The sequence below is a fragment of the Pan troglodytes genome, chromosome 14 (genome assembly GCF_028858775.2).
Source record: "Pan troglodytes isolate AG18354 chromosome 14, NHGRI_mPanTro3-v2.0_pri, whole genome shotgun sequence".
NCBI lineage: Eukaryota > Metazoa > Chordata > Mammalia > Primates > Hominidae > Pan > Pan troglodytes.
In genome coordinates this window covers 22976556-22994325 of record NC_072412.2, presented here as the reverse complement: position 1 = coordinate 22994325, position 17770 = coordinate 22976556, and the positions used below count along the sequence as shown (strand labels likewise).

At 39.9% G+C, this 17770-nt stretch overlaps 1 protein-coding gene across 6 annotated transcripts in view; it reads left to right on the top strand.

The window, feature by feature from the left end:
- Window positions 1-17770, top strand: part of MIPEP (mitochondrial intermediate peptidase) — a 166869-nt gene that overhangs the window by 89488 nt on the left and 59611 nt on the right. For 4 of the 6 annotated variants that reach the window (XR_010150380.1, XM_024348473.3, XM_024348474.3 and 1 more), the window contains exon 16: window positions 1600-1719. Coding sequence is in view for 3 of the 6 variants with exons in the window: in XM_024348473.3 (XP_024204241.1) it covers window positions 1600-1719 (120 nt within the window). In the remaining 3 variants the exon portion in view is untranslated. Of the gene's footprint in view, window positions 1-1599; window positions 1720-8801; window positions 8934-17770 lie in introns of all 6 variants that reach the window. The other 2 variants (XR_010150381.1, XR_010150382.1) reach the window with 1 other exon arrangement.

Here is a 17770-nt window from a genome sequence, read left to right as displayed (position 1 = left end):
GCCTCTCTGATTATCTTTATGCATCGTTACTCATTATAAAATGTAGAATTGAAAGAGCTATGTTTAGCTATATGTTTAGATTACCAGTTAGAAGAAAGCAATATTTATATTTAGGAAATGTCTGTATTTTTCTAGGGAAGGTTTAAACTTAACTTTATAATTTAGAACCATAATTCTATATCTAGATGCAGCCAGAAGCTAGAGGTCATTTACATTTTCTCTTTTAACCAAACTAATCCTCACTTCTTTCAAGTCAACAGCTGCACATTCTCTACAAATCCCATTTCTGAATCACAAAGATACATATCAGAAGCATAATTGCATGTCAAAATTTGTCCTTTAAAATAAAGCATTTTCTACTTGCCTGCATGAAGTCAAATGTTCAAGTCAGTGTTCAGAAACAATATTTGAGTCAGATGTTGCAGTGAAAAAATGCTTTATGTTTATTTTAGATTTCTTTGCAAAATTTAGTTTTCAGTACTTTGTAAACAGCAGATTTCATGTCCAAACTTTCTTTAATGCTTTCTTCTCCCACTGTGTTTCAGTGGCCTATATCCTCTACTCAGAGGAGAGTGCTCCTTTTCCCCTGGTCATCTAGTTGAGCCCTCCCTATACAGCAGCTGCTTCCTTTGTACTTCTGACACCAGGTGTGGGAGTCTAGTTCCAACCTCTCCAACAGCTGCATCAGAATTCTTCGATACATCTATACTCACGAGATGCTGCATTGCTATTTCTTTCTCTACCCCCACCACACCTATTTAATTTTCTTTCACCTTTTATCACAAAACTAGAATTCTGACCGTTTCATTTCTCTCATTTAAGATATATCAGGATTCCAGGAGGAAACCAAACAACGTTTGTTAGATCCAGCGGGTCTAAAGTTATAACTGGTTTTGTATATTTCTGTCTACATAGATAGATAGATAGATAGATAGATAGATAGATAGATAGATATAGATTTTTTTTTTTTTTTTTTTGTTTGTTTGGTTTTTTTTTTTTGAGACGGAGTCTCTCCCAGGCTGGAGTGCAGTGGAGCAATCTCGGCTCACTGCGAGCTCCGCCTCCCAAGTTCACGCCATTCTCCTGCCTCAGCCTCCCGAGTAGCTGGGACTAGAGGTGCCTGCCACCACGCCTGTCTAATTTTTTTGTATTTTTAGTAGAAACGGGATTTCACTATGTTAGCCAGGATGGTCTTGATCTCCTGACCTCGTGATCCTCCCGCCTCGGCCTCCCAAAGTGCTGGGATTACAGGCGTGAGCCACCACGCCCAGCCTTCTGTCTACATATATTTTGGCAAAATTCCAGTTTTGTGTCACATATTTGATTTGCTGCCATTGTACATAAAGAGTATCTTATGGGTATGGTTCAAAATTCTTTAATATTCTTATTTATGAAAAGGTTGAGAGCATTCCTTTTAATCTTTAGCATGGTCTTAAATGTGGTATGAAATACATTTCAAACCATGTAAGTTTATTTTTGTGACTGTTTTCAACTGTGATTGGTAACTGTTGTTCTGGTGCACTTATAGCATCTTTGGTCAACCACATCTTGATGTGAGGATGGACGACCAAAACTAAGTAGATGTTTTTATCTATCTAGGTCTTTTATGCCACTCTGGATCAAATCTACCATGGGAAGCATCCCCTGAGGAATTCAACCACAGACATTCTCAAGGAAACACAAGAGAAATTCTATGGCCTACCATATGTTCCAAATACTGTGAGTCCAGCATTTGGCTTCTGTTTTGTGTATTGAGTGGTTCTGCTATTACTTCTGTAGCTTGTGATTATCTTCCCCTTTGGAGAACTTGAAATCCCTACATTTATGTTGAGGCTTCACATGGCTCAAATGCTGGAAATTGCCTGGTTCATTTAATATTTCCAACTACCCATTTATATGTTCTTATTTTCCTCCCTCTAACAGTGTTTTTGTACCTTTTTGGAAATGTGGGGGTTAAAAAGGCCATTGGAGTTGGTCTATATTCTTCTTTTTAGTTATTTTTCTACAATGTGAAAAATAGTGATGTAAGATGAATGTGATTACCAATCCTGAATCATTTTCATTGCAAAGAGAATTAACATGTATTGAGTATCTTACATTGTACCAGGAATTATAATAGATGCTTTACATATCTTATCTTGTTGAGTACCATGTCAGGAGAGAGAGCAGGAGTAATGTTACCATTTATTGGATTCTAGGCGCCAGACTCTATCTAATTCCTTTGGGAAAAGATCTCTAATTTAGCTCTCAAAATAACCTTATAAATTAAATTATATCCTTGTATTTGGGGCTCATTTGGAGGCACAGGCACATTATATGTCCTGTCTGAGATCATCTAGGTAGTTAAGTGATTGTATTGGGGTTCAAAACAAACAGGCTTTTTTCATCACTCAAAGGCTCATGTAAGGAGCAGTTGAGCACCGTGACTCGTAGTGCAATTAACAGTGTGATTCTTGGTGCAGTTAGCAATGTGACTGACTTAACGTTACCCAGGCCTTTCTCAGCTGCAAGTGATAGAAACGTGGTTCACACGGACTTAAACAGAAAAGGGAATTTATTGAGTCTTGTAACTGAAAGGTGCAGGGGTATAGGGGTGTTTCAAGTAAGTTGGATTTAGGTCTCCCACAATATCGTTAGAAATGTTTCTCTCTCTTTCTGCTTCTCAGCTCTGTGTTTTTCTGGGTTCCTTTCATTCTCTGGCAATCTCCCCAGACCGAATGGTTTGATAACTACCGGTAGGTTCAGGTCAATGTCCTTCTAGCCTAGTTGGTCTAACAGAAGGAGAGCTAACTTGAAATTGTTTTGTAAACTATAAAAAGCAGAATAAATGTCAAGTGGTTTTATTTGCTCTAAGATTGGATAGCAGAATATGTTGTGCTAAGAGATTAAGTTAATCAATAAACTACAATTGTCCACTAAATCTTCAGGTCCTAATGCTCAAATATGCATGGGAAGAGATCGTATTTACCAGACAAGTGAAGCAACAGGATATTTTATCTTCATAATACCTCTTGTCATTAGTTTTCGATTGGCTTAGAACCTTAATTATCTGCTACAGGTATATAATGTCAGTCATACTAACTTTTTAATCTTACATGTAATTTACTATTCTAATACTTTCTACTGCCAAGCTCTTGATTATCTGTGTTAGTGAAAATTTACAGTGATAAGAATAATCTAACTATTTATTCATGGAATAAATAATAACAATTGCCTAGATTTTACTAGCATTTTCCAGTTCACAGAGCATTGCCTGATTCACCTGCTTTTGGGCTTGTATGTTTTTGTTCTCATCTTATATTCTTCTTTGTGAATATGAGTTAAACTTCATGACCAGTAAGTAGTAAAGTCTTAGGAAGACTAACATTAGGAGAACTGGGATGCTTGCCAAAGCTACAAAACTTCAGTTTGACTGAGTTGCTTGCCTTCTGCCCTTTTTTATCGTAGGTCTAATAATAAAGTAATTATGTCTCTTTTTAAAAGAAAACTTCCTTACCACCCAGATTTCTTCTCTGTAATCATTTAACATACAAATATGAAGTATTAGTGGCAACCAAATTCTGAATCAACAATCCATAAATCACTTTTAATTTGAAAGGAAGGGTGATGCTAAGTCCGTGTGCCTTGTCCTAATTCCTTTTGAGAAAATAGAAAGATGTATCTCTTTACTGGGATTAGCTCCACAATTCACGTTCAGTAGCCATCACTCGCTCTTTGTGTAAATTGTTTTAAGAGGTCTTTAAAAGAAGCATAGCTATGTTTAGAGAAAAAAAGACATTATTTTAAGGCTTGCCTTTAAAAAAAAGTGTCTGAGAGTTTGTTTAGATTTGTACAGATAGCCTACTCTTCCTACTTAGAAACTTCTGCATTTCTTCATTTGTTTGTCAATGCATTCATCAAGCCTATAACATTCCCGACATCAAGTTGGTGGACTTGACCACCAACTTGGATTCAAACAAAGCTGTAGGAATTAAGACAGTCTAACACTGGTGTAGGGATGCACAGATATCAGTGAAACAGGAGCAAGAGCCCAACGGCAGACTCAGCAAATTAATAGACTCTCAAATATAGGTTGAGTGACACTGTAGATTATTGGGTGAAGAAGGAACAATTTTTTAAAATGGTGTTGTAGTGATTGATCTCTATATGGAAAAAAAAATGCAGCCCTGTATCACACTGCACACACAAAAAATAGAGTTAAAGACCGAGATGTGAAAAGTAAAGCTTTAAATTTTAGAAGATAATACAAAAGAATTTTTTCTTTTTGATAGTGTTTTTGTTGTTGTTGTTGTTGTTGTTGTTTTGAGATGGAGTCTTGCTTTGACTCCTAGTCTGGAGTGCAGTGGCGCAATATTGGCTCACTGCAACCTCTGCCTCCTGGGTTCAAGCAATTCTCCTTCCTCAGCCTCCTGAGTAGCTGGGATTACAGGTGTGCGCCACCACGCCTGGCCAATTTTTGTATTTTTAGTAGAGACGGGGTTTCACCATGTTGGCCAGGCTGGTCTCGAACTCCCAACCTCAGATAATCCACCTGCCTTGGCCTCCCAAGGCTGAGGATTACAGGCATGAGCCACCGCGCCTGGCCATGATAGTGTTTTTTATACCCACTCTGAGCATCTTATATTTTATACAGATGCTTCTCAACTTACGATGCGGTCAAGTCCCAATAACCCATTGTAAGTTGAAACTATCATAAGTCAAAAATACATTTAATACCCCTACACTGCTGAATGTCATAGCTTAGCCTAGCCTACCTTAAATGTGCTCAGAATGCTTATGTTAGCCTACAGTTGGGCAAACTCATCTAACACAAAGTCTATTTCATAATAAAGTGTTGAATATCTCATGTAATTTATTGAATACTGCACTGAAAGTGAAAAACAAAATGGTTGTCAGGCACCCAAAGTACAGTTTCTATTGAATGCATATTGCTTTCACACCACTGTGGAGTTGAAAAATCTTAAAGTTAAAAAATCTTTAAGTTGGGGATCTTCTAGATACAATGGAAAGCCATTAAACATAAAGCAAAAGACTGACAAATTCAATGATATTTAAAGTTAAATACCACATAGCATAAAACTGACTTCCCCCCGCCGCCTTTAGATGGAGTCTCGCTCTATTGCCCAGGCTGGAGTGCAGTGGTGCAGTCTCGGCTCACTGCAACCTTTGCCTCCTGGGTTCAAGCGATTCTCTCACCTCAGCCTCCTGAGTAGCTGGGATTACAGGCACCTGCCACCATACCTGGCTAATTTTTTAGTGGAGACAGGGTTTCACCATGTTGGCCAGGCTGGTCTTGAACTCCTGACCTCAAATGATCTGCCCGCTTCCACCTCCCAAAGTGCTAGGATTACAGGTGTGAGCCACCATGCCCGGCCATTGGAAAAGGATATATTTTTAAATTACTTTGAATAAACAAAAGACATGGATATGCAAAAAATGACGTAAAATAACTTAAATATTAATCAGGGAATGCACATTAAAACCACATTACAATACTCCTAAAATATTTTACTATCACTGGTTTGGCAAAAAATAAAACAATTGACAGTATCAGATGTTGGCAAGGATGTGGAGTCACAGGAACTCTTATACACTGCAGGTAGGAGAGCAAACTGGTATAACCACTTTGCAGAACAGATCTGTGAAATCTGAATATGGACTGCTCTATGACCCAGCAATTCAATTCCTAATATAACCTAGAAAAAAAAATGTTTTACTTTCTCTACCAGGTATGCTTTTCTGTACTAGGCATGAAAAAATAGGAGGGTTTATAACAGCACTTGTTGTAAGTAGTTAAAAAAAAGGTGAGGGGGAGGATTCCGGGAAGAACCCAAGTGATTGTCATCAGAGAAATGGATAAACAATTTGTTCATACAGCTGGAATACTGTTCAGCTATGGAAATTGAGGGCCCCAGTTGATGAGCCTAACAAGCATAAGGTAAAGTGAAATAAATGAATACCAGATGAATCAAACTAGTACATTTATATAAAGTTCAGAGTGATGCAAAACTAAGCAGTACATTGTCAGATAAATACATATGTGATTAGACTATAAAGAAAAGTGAGGGAATTATAAGCACAGAATTCATAGGAGTGGATTCACAGGAGTCTTAGAAATATTTTCTTAAACTGATTGGTGGGTACACGGTTGATGACTTTGTCATTCTTTCTACTAATAGTAGACATATAGTCTTGGTAGATAGAAAACACTTCCAAGGATTAAAAGGTGATCTGGGCTACAAGGTATGGGGTATGCCAAGAATGGACCTTGGCAAAGCTGCTGGTGGCTCAAACTAGGACAGTGACTATGGGGAGTGGAAGATTGAAACAGACCTGAGAACAGTGCAGAAGGCATAATCAGTGCAGCGGGGGTGACTGGATATATGGGTTGGGATGATGAGCAAGATCCACGGGAATGGGACGACTGCAAGGCTTTCAACTTCCATATCGGATAGAAGATGACTTTGTAGCGCCTTCCCATGCGGGCCAAAGAGTGACAGTGTTTCCCCTGTAAACTTGTCTCCAGAAATTGTTTCTCTGAAATGAATCCTTTTATTCCCCCAAATTAAACAATGAGAAAAGGAAAATATAAGCAACGAAGAGTCTTTATAATGCTTATGGAGTTGATACAAATTTAGGTACATAATCTGGTACAAACTTTTAGACAGTGATTTTGCATGTGTCTATACTAGCAATTCTTTAAGTGCATTAATAACTCATCTTGGGAATAAAGTGTCGCACTAGTTATCTTTGAGCAATACTGGTTTAAACAACATTGAGCTGGCTTCTCTACTGAGGAACCGCTTGGAGTCTGTAATATGCTAACAAACATTATGAGTCTCTATCCTCAAATGTATTAACCCTGGAAGTCTTCATGGATAATTTCTAGGCACTAGCTTTATGTAGGTCATACTTTGGAAAATTGCATTTACATGACTGTAACTATTTAATAGGGGCAGCTCCACAGATATTCCATATTAAATAATGATGCTTTCTTTACAAGTCAATAAATAGCCTTCTAGTGTCGGCAATTTATTGATATTTGTGTGCATGCTGAGTCACTCTGTATAAAATATAGGCTAATTTGTACTTACTTGCTATTCCATCTAACAGTAGTTTGATGCTGGAAATCCAAAATTTTCTGCTCATTTGTGAATAGAGGGCAATAGTACAACATATACCAACAGGCTCACCTTCTGCCGTTACCACTTCTCTTCCATTTAGAGAACAGTGTTGTGTTGTTGTGTTTTTTATATTCATGACTGTCTCTTCTCAGAATATTTTCCCTAAGCGATTGTGTATCTCTCCTATTTTTAATTCAGGAAATAGAAAATGTGATATTTTTATTTTTGTGGCATTCTAGGTTTGTAATTTTACATTTTCACCCTCCTCTCTGACACAGTTGAGATACAGTCGTGTCCGGAAAGCTCTGGGATGAAACTTCTAGCCTTTGATCCTCTGACTCTGTTCTAATGTGTATTTTTCAAGTACAAAACATGAACAGCTGACTCTAGGTTTTGAAGATCTGTTAAGCAGTTGTATTTTAGTGTTTTGACCTAATTTGGTAGGCTTGTGGGTTTGGGTGGTGAAGCTGTGTCTCCAGCACAGCTGTTCTCAGAGTGACAGTGTTCTCTGAATAAATCTTGCCACCAGTGAGACTCCTTTTTGCCCTTTAGTGACCTCAAATTGAAAACAGAATAAGAAAGTTCTGAGCACTCTAAGTATTTACATGAAAATATAATAATACGTCTAAGAAAATTGTCTTTCTTCACAACTCACAATTTCAAATTCACCATCTTGATGGCATAAAAGTTGTTCAAAGCTAGAATGAAAAAGTTATTTTAGGAAAGCAGTTACTGGGACTGAAGGATATGTTGATATTTGGTCCTTCTCGTTAGAACAAACACCAACAAAGAATATGAAAAGAAGACATGTTTCTTGTGAATAGGATTCACTCCACATTTAGGGTTTTATTTTTGCATCCAGCAACAAACTGGCATATTATAGTGACACCGTGTTAGCATTAGTTAAAAATTATCCTAGGCCTGGCGCAGTGGCTCATGCCTGTAATCCCAGCACTTTGGGAGGCTGAGGCAGGCGGACCATGAGGTCAGGAGATCCAGGCCATCCTGGCTAACACGGTGAAACCCCGTCTCTACTAAAAATCCAAAAAATTAGCCGGGCGTGGTGGCGGGCGCGTGTAGCCCCAGCTACTTGGGAGGCTGAGGCAGAAGAATGGCGTGAACCCGGGAGGCGGAGCTTGCAGTGAGCCCACATCGCACCACTGCACTCCAGCCTGGGCGACAGAGTGAGACTCCGTCCCAAAAAAAAAAAAAAAAAGAAAGAAAAAAATTACTCTAATTTGCCTGGGTGTGGTGGCTCATGCCTGTAATCCTAGCACTTTGGGAGGCCGAGGTGGGCGGATTGCCTGAGCTTAGGAGTTCGAAACCAGCCTGGGCAACATGGTGAAATGCTGTCTCTACTAAAATACAAAAAAAAAAAATCAGCTGCGCATGGTGGTACATGCCTGTAGTCTCAGCTACTGGGGAGGCTGAGGCAGGAGAATCGTTTGAACCTGGGAGGTGGCAGTTGCAGTGAGCCAAAGTCACACCACTGCACTCCAGCTTGGGCAACAGAGCAAGACTCTGTCAAAAAAAAAAAAAAATTATTCTAATTTACCCTAGAGAGGGGATGAGGGATGTATTATATGTATTAATCCATTCTCACATTGCTACAAATAAATACCTGAGACTGGGTAATTTATAAAGAAAAGAGGTTTAATTGGCTCGTGGTTTTTGCAGGCTGTACAGGAAGCATAACACTGGCATCTGCTCAGCTTCTGGGAAGGCCTCAGGAAGTTTACAATCATGGCAGAAGGCAAAGGGGGAGAGTGGTGTCTTACATGATGGCAGCAGGAGCAAGAGAGAGAGAGGGTAGGTGCCACATACTTTTAAACAACCCGATCTTACAAGAACTCACTATTGTGTCAACAGCACCAACGGGGATAGTGTTAAACCATGAGAATCCACCCCAATGATCCAATCCCCTCCTACCAGGCCCTACCTCCAATGTTGTGGATTACAATTTGACATGAGATTTGGGCCAAGACACATATCTAGACTATATCAGGGGATTTATATAATCTATAACATTGGTTATCTGTCCATCTTTTTGAGTAGGTGTGTGCTGCAGACTTATTGGGGACATAATCAGATATACCTGATTTGCTGCAGTATACTCAAGGTGTATTAGTTGAGAAAGGTTGCTGCTACTGGAGACTGGTTTCTATTCAGACTAATTTCTATTAAGTCTAATTATGTAGAAGTGATATATATTTCATATTAAGTATAATTTTCTATGTGTAGCAAACTGTTTTTAGAAAAAAACTGCCAAAAATTGTGCTGAATTTAGTCAGACACTCCAAAGAGCAAACACACTTTTGTTTTTTAGCATAAAGAAAACGATTTCAAATCCCAATTAAAATAGTTGTACAATAATTTGCTTTTTGTATTTATATTGTGATAACTACAAATTTTTAATAATTGACATAATGTATATGTATGTGTTATCTTTTTATTAAGTGCCTACTACGTGCTACCACATGGTCTAAGCAATGGATGGAACAGTAAATAAAGTAGACCAGAATCCTTGCTCTCATGGAGCCTGTATTCAAAATAGCCTTTTAGATGTGTATTTGCTAACCAATTCATCATTATATCTGGCTGTCCTGTCAGACATCTCATTATTAAGCAAAATAGTTCTCAAGCCTATCAAATTGCTTTGAGTTGTGAGCAGAGAGACTGAGCATAAAAGATGAAAAGATTGAGACATTCTGATGCGTATACAACTAATACCGAGGCTATATTGGGATCCTCGTTTTTAATTTCCAGAGGGAGGCTCCTTCCCTGAAACATTCATGAGAAAAAGGTGCCTTTTGTGTTTTTGTAGGGCTCTTGCATTCTTCCTCACCCTTGATGATGTGGCAACCTACACCTATTTGTTGTGCATCAGCAAGCTTTCCTGGAGGCTAAAGAAACAAGATGACCAGGCAGAATAGAGGAGTGCTTTAGGGGTTCACGGCAGCCAGCAGACAGACCTGGGTGTTTGGTGCTTGCTAGTTTGGGAGGTGGTGATAAAAGAGAAGGAGTGGGAATGACACCCACTGTTTTAATAAAATGAGCCATCTGTGGGGGTGGGGATGACTGACGTTCAGAAACAGAGTACAGGAGGGGTGGTAGCTGCTTCATGCAGTGAGGAGTACATGGGTGATGAGTTTCATTTGATGTGACTGTAGAATATCCAAGTGGAGATGAACAGTGTTGGGCCAGTGGGTCCACAGCCCAGGAGACAGAGCAAGGTGGGAGCTCTGTAGATTTGGGAGTCATTAGTCTAGTGAAGGTACTAACTGTGGGAAGGGGCAGCAGGGAACAGGGAGAGTTTGCTGTGTAGGATGAGGGGAAATTGAGGAGATTACCCAGAGGTGTGTCCGTCAAAGGGCACAGACTGAGTCAGCCATTGTGGTTGGCATGATGTTCTCATTGGAACAACCTTTTCTCAAGTACCAGCAAAACCCAAAATTTTAAACATTTTCTTTTCAGTTTCTACTGCTATAATCACAACAGTATAATGCTCTGCTCCTTTCTATTATTTTAGGGTTACATTGGCTGTATAGTGGCTTGAAACATCACTTATAGAACATTTGTTTTGGATGTGTGTTGTGAGTTCCCAAGTAACAGAATAGTGAATGAACTTTTAGCATATGACTTATGTGTAATTTGAGGGCTTCCCATGTTAAGATTGCTTGATTTCTGGAGAAGATTCTTAAGCTGACACTGCTGTTACCATGATTATGTATGCAAAGGAAAGTAACCACTGTACCAGCTTGGAGATGGAGTGCAGCTAGTGGTGAACCCTGTTGTTTACATAGTGTGCTCATCCGGATTAACTTTCAAACATGCCTCCTAACCATGTGGAAAGATGAGAACAGGGAGATGAAATCAATATAATGGAAGAGTGCAGAGAGATTTTGAGAGTACTGTTACTATGTGGAGTTTTTTTGTTTTTTTTTTTAATAGTCCCAAAAAGAAGAAAAATTTAAAACCTACCATGAGAAAATGGCATTGTTATGCACAATTTTGGTGTTAACGCTTTAATATATTATTACTACTAGAGTTTCTTTTCTTTCCTGTTCTCTCATTCCCTTGATAGTCAATTTTTGTTTGGTTGGTTTTTTTTTGAGACGGAGTCTCGCTCTGTTGCCAAAGCTGTAGTGCAGTGGAACGATGCCAGCTTACTGCAACCTCTGCCTCCCGGGTTCAAGCAATTCTCATGCCTCAGCCTCCCCAGTAGCTGGGATTACAGGCATGCACCACTGCCCTGATAATTTTTGTATTTTTGGTAGAGATGTGGTTTCGCCATATTGGCCAGGCTGGTCTTGAACTCCTGGCCTCAAGTTATCCGCCCACCTCAGCCTCCCAAAGTGCTGGAATTACAGGCGTGACTCACTGCATCCTGCCGATAGTCAATTTTTAAGAGCTTCTTTGTTTGATATATAGAGCATACATGTATATACGTATACACACACACATATATGTAATATATGAAGATAGGTGACATTTAAACACTCAAGCATATTAACAATTGTGTGTGTATATATATGACGGGGTCTTGCTCCATCACTTAGGCTGGAGTGCATTGGCATGATTATGGCTCATTGCAGCCTTAACCTCAAGGCTCAACTGACCCTCCTGTCTCGGTTTCCCAGGTAGCTAGGACTACAGGCGCTCATCACCACACCCCACTCCCAGCTTTTTTTTTTTTTTTTTTTTTTTTTTTGGTAGAGATGAGGTTTCACTATGTTTCACAGGCTAGTCTTAAACTCCTGGCCTCAAGTGGTCCTCCTACCTCAGCTTCTCAAATGTTTTTATGTTTTTAATTTTAACTGTATATCTTAAAGCTGTTCATGGGTGACTTTACAACTTTATTTCAGTTGTTAATATAAAAGTGTAGCACCACGTATTGACCTCATGTAGCATCAAGTATATAATGATTTTACCTTAAAAGCTTTAATTTTAGAATAGTTGATAAGACATGAAGATAAGAAAATAATTATCCATTAAGTGATTTCTGTCATCTAGATTAAAATGTCAATCAGATTGTTCCCATTAGTTATTTTTAAACTAAGACAGGTAGGTAACCGTGATCATATGGGGAGTCTTTATATAGAAATCTTAGGGTTGCTTTGGACCTTGGCTATTTTTATCCCACACTTGTTCAGATGTTGGTTGAAAGAATGGCATAAGGGTCTGTTTTTAAATGTATAAACAAATATATTGTCTATTAAACAATAGGACTGGAGCCCCAGGCGGGTTAAATATTTACTGCTCTCTCTCCAGAGTATTCAATTTAAACTATTTGGTAAAAATGCTTATTCCTCCTATTCTTTTTTTTTTTCTTCACCCTGGGGAAGAAGTTTCCTCCTATTCTTATGCCCCAGCTCTCCTGCAAATGGAAAGTCTCTTCCATGAGGTGAAGTTAGTGCCTGGGCTGAGCTAGCTTGGAATATTTGATGTTGCTAAGCAAACATTAGGTTAAAGAAAACAATATTTATTTTTGTTTTTATCTTAAATACGAAGAAAGACCATATGGTGCATATCTAGAAACACCTAAGTGGTTAATTGCATGTTAAATTTCTTTCCTCTTTGCCTGCATAAACAACTGAAAAAATATTTACTTTCTGTGTCATGCTAGGTTTATTTATGACTTTGTAACTAAAACACAGAAGTGTTATAAATTGAAACTTTAATCTCATGATTGACTCATTTTCTAAAAATTTATATGGTTTCAGTTTGTGGGACAGCTGCAACTCTAGAGTTCAGTGATTTAAAACATGAGGAAATTATGACTACCCGGTTGTTTTTTTAATATAGTCCTTTGAGCCAAATCACCAACTTTCATTTTTGTCTTGGTTTTCATGAATAATGCTGCCCTTTTTTTCTTTTCGGCCTGCAATTTGACAAGCTAGATATAAGGAACTAAAAATCCAGGCTATTAGTAGAAGTTATTTCTTTACCAGGTAAACTTTTGTATCTTAAATGATGCACATGTGTCTTTTAGATTTAGGCTGTTTCTATTTCAGGAAGCGTTTTCTCTGGTGATTTTCTGAGGTAAGTCCTGTTCTTACTCACGAGGAATGAGAGCCGGACACAGGGACCATTGTGATGCCTCTTTACCTTTATGCCTTATCACCAACAGGGAGTTAAGGCAGCGTTAGCAATATGAGGAAGGCTCCAGTTGAGTGTTGTTAATTTTTAATTTTAATTTTATGTTGAGTAAGTAATACATATGCATGATTAAAAAATCACAGGGTGTCAAAAGCTTTACAATACAGTCTCCCTCCTCCTCAGGTCCCTTTCTCTGGAGGCAGCCTGGGGTACTATATCTCACACTGATTTGAAGATGAATTACCTTGGTTCAACATAAATTTAAAGACATAAAATCTGCAGTTCTCAGTCACTTCCTCCTCTTAATATTCTTCTTGCCTTTTCTCATGGATAGAGCAGCTCTAGACTGGACTCACAGTCTTCCCCTAATGAGTGTCCTAGGAAGTATCTGCTATACAACTCTGAAATCCACACAACATTAGTGAGGTCTTTTCTAAATACAGATTTGAGTGTGACGTCCCTTCCCTTAAAACCCTCAATGGCTTCCATTGATCTTAAGCTAAAGGCCAGAGTCCTTTGCCCACTTGCAAGTTCCTGCGTGGGTTGGTCACCCAAGCTTCCTCCAGCAGGACACAGCCTGCTTCCTTTGGCACTGGAGTCTTGGCACTTGTTTCTGCTGCCTGGAGTGCTCTCTTTCCGCTCCCTTTGCCTTCTGCTTGAACCATCATTTCTCCAGACCTGGCCAGCCTCTGTTACAGTCTCCCAGGGCTGGGGTCCTTCCCTTAAGATGGGTCATCTCAGTTTATAATGTATTGATGCCATTTGATTCATTTCTATCTTCCCAACTGGAGTGAACCTCAAAGAAGAGCATGGCTCATTTCTGATTTGTTTATTGTTTTCCCAGGGCCCTGAACAGTTAGTAGTATGTACCCAATAAATATTTACTGAGAAATGTTTTTACATTTTTATTGAGATATAATGTACATAAAGTACACAAATCTTAATTTATAGCTCCATGAACTTCTGGAAATATGTTTGCCTGTGGAACCACCACCCAGATCAAAATATATACATCTGCAGTTATCCAGAAGGCTCTTGCAACCCCCTTTCAAGTTAACCACTAGTTTTGCCTGTTTTGACCTTCATGTAGGTGGCATCATACAGAAATCCTCTTTTGTGTCTAATGACTTTTATACAACATGTCTGTGAGATCCACTGTCTTGTTACATGTTTTGGTAATCTGTTCCTTTTCATTGCTTTGTGGCATTTTCTTTTCCAGTATGCCACAACTTATTTATCTGTTCCACTACTGATGGACATTTGAGTTATTTCCAGTTTGGGGCTTTTATGAATAAAATTCCTATGAATACTCCTGTATGTGGTTTTTGGTGGACATAAACATTCATTTTAGCTGAGTGAAATGGGGAACACTTTTGTTTAGTTTTATTTTGCTATTGCCAGTTTTTCAAAGTGATCATCATGAGTTACATTCCAACCAGCAATATTTGGATATTTGCTTCATCCTCTCCAGTTATAATTAAAAGGATGTAATCAATCCTTTTTACTTCAGCCATTCTGGAGCATGGAGAATGATCTCACTGTGGTTTTAATTTGCACTTGTCTCATGACACCCACTCATACTGGGTGCTTCTTCATATGTTCAGAGGCCACTTGAATGCCTCTTTGTGTAAGCGTTCTCTAATCTGGATGAAATAGGAGGGTTTCAAACAGAGGACTGACAGATGGAATGTGGAATGTAAGAGAAAGAAGTGAGTTGAAAATTACTGCAAGGGTTTTGATCTGAGCACCCAAAGGATGGCATTGCCATTAAGATGGAGAAGACGGCCAGACATTGTGGCTCACACCTGTAATCCTAGCACTTTGGGAGGCCAAGATGAGAGGATCGCTTGAGCCCAGGCATTCAAGACCAGCCTGGGCAATGTAGACAAAAAAATTATCTGGGCATGGTGGCACGCACCTGTAGTCCCAGCTACTTGGGAAGCTGAGGTGGGAGGATCACTTGAGTCCAGTCAAGGCAATGAGCTGTGATTGCACCAGTGCATTCTAGCCTGGGCAAGACCCTGCCTCAAAAAATAAAGATGGAGAAGACTATGAAGACTATGGGAAATGTAGGTCTTAAGGGAGAGCAGAAGATCAGGAAATACTAAGTTTAAGACGTCTACTAAACAAACCAGAAAAGATGTCAAATAGGTAGTTGGATGTACAAGTTCAGAGGACTGGTCTGTGCTGGTGATACCCATTTGGAGTCATCCCCACACAGATTATATCAAAAAGCCAAGGAACTGGGTGAGATCAACCCCAAGAGTAAGTATAAGTGGGAACAGTCTGTCTAAAAGATGAGCCTTCGGGCATTCCAACATTTAGAGGGGGGGACAGTGAGGAGGAACCAAAAAAAAAGGTGAATTGAGAGGGAGACACTAATGAGGCAGGAGGAAAAAGAGGGTAATGTCTTGGAACCAACTGAAGAAAATGTTTCAAGGCAGAGTGAGTGAGTGATTGTATCAAATGGTACCTTTAGGGTAGAAGAGCTGAGAACTGAGCAACAACTATTGGATTTAGCAAGGTGAAGGTCGTTATTGACCTGGATAAGAACATTATCAGTTGAGTGGTTGGTGGGACAAAGGCTAAATGGAGTGGGTATCAAGCAAAGTGAGAGAGAAGAATTGGAGGCAGTGAGTAGAGGCACTTCTGGTGTTTTCCTGCAAGAGAAGAAAAATTGAACTTGGAGGAGATGTACAGATAAAGGGAGGTTGTTTTTGTTTTTTTGCTTGACTGACTGATTTCATTTGGATTTTTAACGAGGTGAATAATATGTGTAAGTGAATGGGAAAGATCTATTAAGACTGAAAAGCCAGTGATGCAGGGGAGAATAGACAAGGGGAAGGGATTTTTGTACGGGTGGAGGGGTTAGCCCGTAGAGCCCGAGAGCACAGCCTAACCGTCTTTAGGGTGTGTGAACAAAGATGCAAGCAGTGGGTAGATGGTGTTGTAGAAGTCCTCTTCCGGGGCTTTGCTCAGTCAATCGGAAGCAGGGCACCAGCTGAGCATGCAAATGGGGCAGTGCTGCTGGCATTTGAGGAGAGAGGAGCAGGTATAAAGGAGAGTGGGAGAGATGGCAGAGTGGAGATGTGAGTTATGATTGCAGGCCACGTTTAGGGCCCAAGTGGGTTTAGTGCCACTGGTTTGAAAAGAGAGCTGTGGGGATGGTTGTGTGCTTTTCCTGGCCATACTCGGTGCCTAGCTTTCACCAGGGCTGTGGTTTTGCCAAGTGACTGTAGAGTATAGTCCAAGAGCAGGCCATGGACCTGAGGGTTATTCAGAGCAACTGTGACAACTGACTGTGGGATTTAACAAGGCAGAGGACAGTGAACACATGAGGGAGCTCTGGCCTGGTGAACATTTGGAAGTGGATTGTGAGGTCCCAGTGGGATTGGAGATAGGGTACTAGAGAGTTAGGGGAAAAGACAGGGTGTGATTGTTGAGCAAAGGAATGCTTGGAATGGATATTATGAAGGGGTTCCAGTTACAGTAATGGCAAGGCCTAGATTGTAACCATGGAGTGAGAGGCTGAGTTAGGGCCAAGAACATCATCACTAAAGAAGAGAAGGTCAAGGAGTCGAGAGGCCAGAGTATTAGTTGCCTATTGTTGCTGTAACAAATTACCACAAACTTGGTGGCTTAATATAGCAAAAATGTGTTTTCTTAGAATTCTGGAGAAGACCACAGTGAGTGTTAAGGGGCTGAATGAAGATGTCAGCAGGGCTGACTTCTTCCAGAGGCCCCTAAGAGCATCCAGTCCCTGCCTCTCCCCAGTCCATGAGGCAGATGGTGTGCCCTGGCTCCGGGCCACAGGCTGCATTCTCTGCTTCCCTCATCACATTGCCTTCCCCCTCCTTCTACTTCTTGCTTTTCTTTTATAAGGACCCTTGTGGTTCTTACTAGGGCATACTCAGATAATTCAGGATAACCTTCTCACCTCAGGATCTTTAGCTTAATCACATCTGCAAAGTCCATTTTTTCCCCAAATAAGGTGACATTCACAGGTTCTAGGGATAGGATGTGGACATCTTTGGAGGAGAGGGCATTATTCTTTCTGCCACACAGAACATTTGAAAGATTAGCTTTGGGGGCATTGCTATCATCAGAATTCTAACAGGAGTAGGATTGGTGAGAGTGAAGTAAAACAGAAGTAAGAAATCTTCAAGGAGTGAGTGAGAAGGACGGACGCTTCTGCTAGTGACTGCAGTAGTGAAGGGTAAAGAGGATTATGGTCCACTGTCAGCAAAATCAGAGTTGGAGTGTTCTGAAGGAGAAGGAACTGGCAGTGAAAACCAGAGCCAACGCCTACTTGCCTTCAGACCCAGTCATATGCAGGATTTGGCGAGAAACCAGCCGTGTCATGAAAAAGTTGCAAGGGAAGTATGGTTCTTAGCAGAGACCTGGGTTTCTTTTAGAATAAAAAGGTGAAAGGAACCTTCAAAGAAGGCAGAGGAAAATACAGGTGGTTTTGCTGATGACTGGATTTTAGAAAGCTCAGCAGAAGAAAAGGGAGGAAAAAGAAGAGGGCAGAAAATGGATACAGAGAA